The 6,868-nt window shown below is 38.7% G+C and overlaps 1 protein-coding gene across 2 annotated transcripts in view; it reads right to left on the bottom strand.

Annotated features, from left to right (window-relative positions):
• Nucleotides 1-2,874: 2,874 nt before the first annotated feature.
• Nucleotides 2,875-6,868, bottom strand: part of GCC2 (GRIP and coiled-coil domain containing 2) — a 29,312-nt gene continuing 25,318 nt past the window's right edge. For both annotated transcript variants that reach the window (XM_030476588.1, XM_030476589.1), the window contains exon 23: nucleotides 2,875-6,774. In XM_030476588.1, the coding sequence (XP_030332448.1) occupies nucleotides 6,704-6,774 (71 nt within the window). In that variant the 3' untranslated portion in view covers nucleotides 2,875-6,703. The remainder of the gene's footprint in view (nucleotides 6,775-6,868) is intronic.

Genomic DNA, 6,868 nt, shown 5'->3' with positions numbered 1-6,868 from the left:
TTGGCTTCACCTTGTTTTGGAAGATGGAAGGAGGTTGTTTAAGAACTGGGATATAACTTTTATAGATCAATCCTGAAACCATGCAACATTGATCAGTAAATAAAAAAATTCCATATTTAGCAGCATAAATTTCTGCTTCATGACAAGGTCAGGAATTGGATGGACACACTAACAGCTAAAGATAAAGCTGATGGCAGCACTACAAAACAGATACTTTGAGAAGTAACTTAATGATTTTTGGCGATCGTGGTGGTATTCTGAGAGTTTTATTTAAGCTTGTATGCCACTTGCATATACCAGAAATGTCCACAGCAGCATTCACTGCTAGTGATGTTTTAAAAAAAGTTCAGGGTGTCCATTCCTAACTGAAAGCTTAGTCTACATTGGTAGATAAAGCTATAAAAATAGTTAATTCAATCCACAGTCACCCTTTCTGTTTACCAGGCTATTCTCATTGTGCTCCACCTATCATAAAAAATAAACCACTCCCTGAGCCACCCCAAATTCCCAACCCACACATCAGAAATAGTTTTTCAAAGTCTTTGCTGTTGAGCTACAGAAGGTAGGGACAAATCTGATGGCAAATCCTGCTGACAAACCCATCCTTCTCTACTGCATGCGGACCATGTGTTAGCACAAGCGTCCCTAGCTATTGCGAGATCAGTGGTATCACCGTAGGTTAAAAACAAAAGTCATTGCTTGAAGACAATTTAATGCAATTAGTTATAATTAACCATATTTTGTTTAATTATTTGGATGGTTTTGCTAATGCCAGTATTGAGAGGTCCTCCAAAGAGAGGAAATGTGGCTCAAGAGTCAGGCAGCACAAAAGTCAGCCAATACTTTGGGAGAACTAGAGGAGGGGGGACAGGTTCCAATGGGAAGTAATTTAAGTCTGATACTTTTCAGTGTTAAGCTTTTTGTCACTGCAGCTTCCATCCTTCACAGAATGTTACAAAACCCACGGCTCACTTTTCTGCGTTTTCTGAAAATCCTCCTCCTGCAAGAGCAGCCTGATAAACCCCCTATCCCCCACTGCTCTGCAAATAACTGGTTTAACCAGTTTCCCAGAGAAAGGCCAGTGGGGAACCTCAGGGCAGGACAGAGAGCCACCATGTCAGCAACAGGAGTTGCCATTGCAGTTTTTATTGCCTCCGTCTGCTTCTCTCTCTGCTCCTGCAGAGGCTGCAGCAGTGACACCCATCTGTCCCCTGCAAAGGCTGGCAGCTTCGCCTGGGTTGCTGCAGACCACTCACAAGAGGAACATGAATTAATCTGTATAAATATTTGGATGCTAAAAGCAAAAATGGTACAATCGGCCTCTTCCCTTGGCAGAAGTAATGCTGAGCATCAGCAACTTAACTCCACAAAGGGGAATGACGACAGTAAACCACTACTTAGATAAAAGCCTTCTTCTGGAGTACTGTAATAGTTTCTATGGTTTTTACTTTGGGGATGTTCTGCATGCTGCAAGGGGCAAGAGATCCAAGAACTAATTTGTACCTCCACTCTGGAAACGGTCCGAGTATTCTCAGAACAAGCTTTGATTTTCAAGCAATGAAACAATCAAACCCCCTTAAATCCTACACTCATCTGCAGCTGCCTATCAATTTAAAACACTTTCAAAGGCCATTATCAGAAGACCGGGACTGTGGCCGTGCCCAAAACAGCACACTGGTTTCTACACTGATTACCTTTACCTTGGATTCTTAAGCCTGCAGGGATTCACTGACGACAAATAGAATAAATGTTTCACTAATACTGAAGTGGATGGAATTGTTGGAGCAGTAATTGACTTGCTATCAATTGACTTGCTGTTTGATTTACTATCCTCCATCTCCATTACTCAGCCCAGCCTTGATCCTGAGGATGAGGTGAACACAGGACAGGAGGGAAGCTCTTGAACTCAAGATGCATCTTCTCATCTTTGCAAGACAATGATAAATTTTAGACCAAATTCAATTTGAAAAGTAGTCAGATTATTATTTCCCTTTCCCATAGCATATACACATTTACATGAAAGCTGATAAAGTTGACTTTAAATATCAGGCTTTCTTTTTTTGACTATTTTGTATCCAGTTGTTACGTCAACTTCTTTTTGTACCTTATGCTCCCCTCTCTGACCATGTATTTGTATAATAAGCATGGCTTAACAAAAACATGGATAGCAAGAAGATAAACACACCAAGCTCTCACTTAAATCAACAAACCAGCCCACCGCCTCTTCATCCACAGAGCATCTAATCTTTGTGCAGATACTGAAAAATTATCACAGGGAATTAGGGAGGAGGTTGCTTTGTGCCCTTCGAAGTTGAGTGCTATTAGGAAGGAATGCTGATATGTAAAGTGGCTTAAAATAAAAAATACTAAGTGTAGTCCTTCTAACAAGCACATTAATACCTTCTGCATCCCTCCTCTCCTTTGTGTCAGATATTGTCAGATTGTTGATGATAATCTAGTAACACATTTGAATGAGCCTTTTTTAAAAAAAAAAAACCACAAACCTAAATTTTTCCTAAAAAACCAAAAAACCAAAAAAAAACCCCCAAAACCCCCCACAAACAAAAAACAAAAAGAAAAAAACCCCACCAAACCAAAAACCCCAAAAACCAAGGGGTGGAAACCCCCTCCCCCCCCCAAAAAAAACCACCCAGAAAACCAAAACCCTGTAACAAACTGATTTCTTTTCCTCTTCCATCCATCTAGAATTATCCATCACTGTTATTGCGTTCCAAAGTAAAGACTGCAGCTACTACACCAGATCCATAAAAATCTTCTCTTTAATACTTCAGTAAACATCCCCTTGTTTTCTGCCTTGTACCCAAGAAGCATTTTCTCAGGTAAGAACAGGCATTCAGGGAAAAGAGAAAGGCATTCTGTTGAGTAAAGGTGAATTTTATTGCAGCGACAGCCACATGAAAAGGCCATCAAAAGACACATTTCCAACCAAACACTTATCTATTCAGACTAGCAGTTCTGAAATTAAAACAATAAATACATTTTTACCCCTTCATACATTTGGTTTCTCAGCTTGTGGATGGTAACTGCTATGTGCGAGGCTCCTAAGGAAGATATTTGCACAGTACCAATAGAACTAGCAGGTAGCTGAAGTATTGGTGTACTGGGTGAAGCCAAGGTATAAGCCAAATGAAGCACCGGTGGTTAAGCTGCCTTCAAAGCCACTTAGGACAAACTAAGGAGAGTTTTTAACTATTCCTCCACAATTTCAGGGTATATAATCTGTTATCAAAGCAAAAGGATGGAGGGTGATAGCCAAAGGAAGATTTAAATTTAGAAAATAAACTAACCACATATTCTCTCAATTATAGTTTGGCAAAGGAAGGTCACAAAAGAAAAAAGGGATTCTACTCTTCCAGGTATCACTTCTAACATGGGTTCCCTTTGGCCATCCTGACCCCTAAATCCAACTGGCTGCATCTACTCTACAGCCCGACAAGCTCTGGTCTTCCAGTCTTTCAACTTTTGCTTGCACAGATGAGTCTCCTTCTGGGTAAAGGGAACAGGAAAGGCGTATAACCCATCTTTAAGTCAGCATAGGCACTTAAAAAAATCAGCCACGCTGCACATGCAGGCCTGGGAACTCTGAATCACTCCCATTTTGGGGTCTCAATTAATAGATAGTCTGCATAGTGACAGTAGAGTCTGTTTTGGTTTTTTTCTAATTATACTCTCCATAGGCTTGGGCTGAAGGCAGGCTGACAGAGGGGTAAATTGGTCCTAAGCTTCTAAACTCTTTGGGCAAGGGTTACATTTCCTGGGAAACATCCTAACAAATATGGCACTGTAAAGAAAACAATCAATCAAAAGAACCAGAAAGCATATTCAGCACAGTGCTCTTCCAAAGGAGAGCACCACAGTATATCAAGAAGCAGCATTACTGGTTAAATCTTCAAATTGCTTTTTGAAAGCAGATCACAGCTACAGTGCTGTACATTACAAATGCAAATATATGACATATAAAAAGTTTTCTATGCAAAATAATCCTGCTTCCAGTCCACATTTTTCTATGCCATTTACTGCAAGTGTATATTAAACTTTGATACATTTGCTTACAGACAGCTTATTGCCACAAAGGTAAGTTCTGGCAATCTTAGCAACAGAACACAGTTTAGTAGCAGTTATTAAAATACTTTTACAGTAATTAAGATCTTAATCTTCCATTATAAGGAAAAAAAAAATAGTGATGCAAGTTGTCCACTACATTCAGAAGTACGATACTTGAGTTTTACTAAAAACCAGTGAGCATGCAACTCAGACTTGAAAGAAGTCAATAAGGAACTGGTATTTAATACAGCCAGGTATATATGTCACTTGCATACATTTATTCACAGCTTAACAACATTAAATAATCTATAGTTCTGAAATATGTGCATTTTAAAAGGAATTTGTCACAGCTCTTCAGTGATAGCCAAGCAGACATCATGCAGAAGAGACTAAATCAGGTCAGCTGCAAACTGCATTTGAATTAAGACAAAGTTGTACCCTTCCACTCTTGTGCTTCCATTGTTAAAATCACAGCAGGAGAATGACTTGCGCTTATTTTTATGCATGTTTCAAGTCTCTCCTGTTGCCCTGTTTTCGCATTGAGTGATGTTAACCAAATTCAGCTGTGAATAAGTACTTAGAATTCAGCATCCCAGACCAAGAGCAAATTGTGAATGTTGAAGATATGGTAATTATTTCAAAAGTATAAACTTAGCCTCATGTTTGCTATCTACGTTTCCATGCTACAGACACCCAAGAATCTTATCCCCTCTCTACTATTTATCTGTTTTGTGATCTGAAAGTCCACAGAAAATGTTTTCACCAGTAGCACAAACCATAACGACTCTGGTTAAAACACACACTGGAGGGGGGAAGAGAAGGAAAACCAAAGAAACATACAACACCCCGCACCCCCCCCCAAAAAAAAAAAAACAAACAAAAAATATTGCTTAAGACTGTGGAAAGGAATTAAAATATCTAAATAAGGCCTGTTGGCTTTGATGACTGTGTACTGAAATATATACAAGCAAAAACTTAAACCAAAAGCACAGTTACTGCAATTTATTTGCAACATGTGCTGCCTTTCTGCTGTTCTTATGTCCAGATTAATCTCAGTCCCGAATAAGGCAATATTAAAGGAATGAGCATCATTTCCTCAGGGCCTCAACTAAGATAAATAGAAAAGGAAGAATACTGTTTAGTATCGGTAGGTATACCAGGGAGTGATTTTGTGTAAAACAGCACAGAGAGCATGAAAATTTGAGTGAAAAAGATAGAAAGACTCTGGGTTGAAAGGTAAACAGGGTTTAAAAACATTTGTCTGCATTTTAATAACTTACAAATAAATTAAGATGATGAAAGGCAGCATGGACTATATAAAGGGGAAAAGAAGACTGAAGCTAAAAAAGAAAAAAAAGCTGCTGCGTTGGTAATAAAAGTAGCAATTCTATGGCAGAGATTTCTTTTTCTTGAAGAGAACCAAAACATTCTGTTGAATAACCTGGAACAGAGATTATCTCATCTGTGCAGATTTGTGCAAATGATGTGTGCAAACACAGAGAAGTGAGAGAAGGGTATAACATCTTCCATCATTAGAACATTTAAAACATGCATCTACTGACAAAAGCTCTGTCCATTTCTCTCAGAAGTTACTGTTAGCAGTCTGATCTACAGACTCAGATTCCTCCTTTAGTGTCTTCAGGATGACTAAGTCAGTATGAGTTTAGCCTTTTTCACTTAAGTACAGAGGTCGCTACAGTAATGGAACTTCCTGCTCTTGAACACAAACTTCCAACCCCTGGTTAAAAAGCCATAGCTTAAGCCCTTTCTCCCAAAACTTCAGCTCACTTATGACCTCTGATTCTTGGATTACTATCCCAAGACTTCCACTGAAGCCATTAACCTCTACTACAGTGCCATGCCCTAGATGTGCCAAGCATTGTATTTCATATAGTTTTAGGCACCCTTTACATTTTGTGGACCGTTGCCTTCATATTTTCAATCCAGCTTCTGCAAAAAAAACCCAACAAAACAACACACAAACAAAAAAACCCCAGCAAACAAAAAACCCCAAACCCAAAGCAAAATCCCCACCACAAACGAGCACAAAAAAATCCCCTCACAGGACTAAAAATTCAGTCATGTTAAAGCAGAAAATGCCACTTCTGTTTCTTAATGGACTTACATTTTGTAAGCATCACCAGAGAGGAAATAACAATTTTAATTTCTTCAACGTGCAGAAAATAACACTAACCATATAGATTAGCTGGAAAAAGCTGAAAAAACATATGCGAAACTGTAAACACTTTAAAATGCCTTAAGTCTAGTTCTGGTTATTCCAGTTACTATATTAGATCAAGTTTCTAAATCAGTATCAAAAGAGCCATCATAGGTTTGTCAAATTCTGTTTCCAAGCAATTTGCAATTAATTTGTCATGTCTCGTACTTCTGATCATCAGCTTTACCATTTACAACAGGACTAGTTCACTGCTATATCAGAGCGCAATATAGGACAATCTTTCACAGCTACTAAGGGCTTCTTTCTTAGAAGACCCTAAAAAGCCAAAAGTAATACAGAAAAATAAAAACCTGTAATTTAATGCTACAACACCAACAGGTTGTTCTTCTATATAAAGATTTCTTTTTTTTTTTTTTTCCAACTGTGGAATGTGTTTAAAGATTCAGCATTTTCACTGTCTCATCGAAGTCCTGACCAGCTGTGGAGGTACGAAGCCCACCCAGAGGGCCGTGAGCTGCTCTCTTCCTCACCTGAAGGAAGAGGAGAAACATACTTTAAACTAAGTTTATTATGTTAGACATTACATCATTTAGTTACATGACCTTGTTTCCCCTGCTGCTTCTG

This window comes from Strigops habroptila, chromosome 2 (genome assembly GCF_004027225.2).
Source record: "Strigops habroptila isolate Jane chromosome 2, bStrHab1.2.pri, whole genome shotgun sequence".
In the NCBI taxonomy this organism is placed as follows: domain Eukaryota; kingdom Metazoa; phylum Chordata; class Aves; order Psittaciformes; family Psittacidae; genus Strigops; species Strigops habroptila.
The sequence above is the reverse complement of the archived record's forward strand: the minus strand, read 5'-3'. Positions and strand labels throughout refer to the sequence as shown.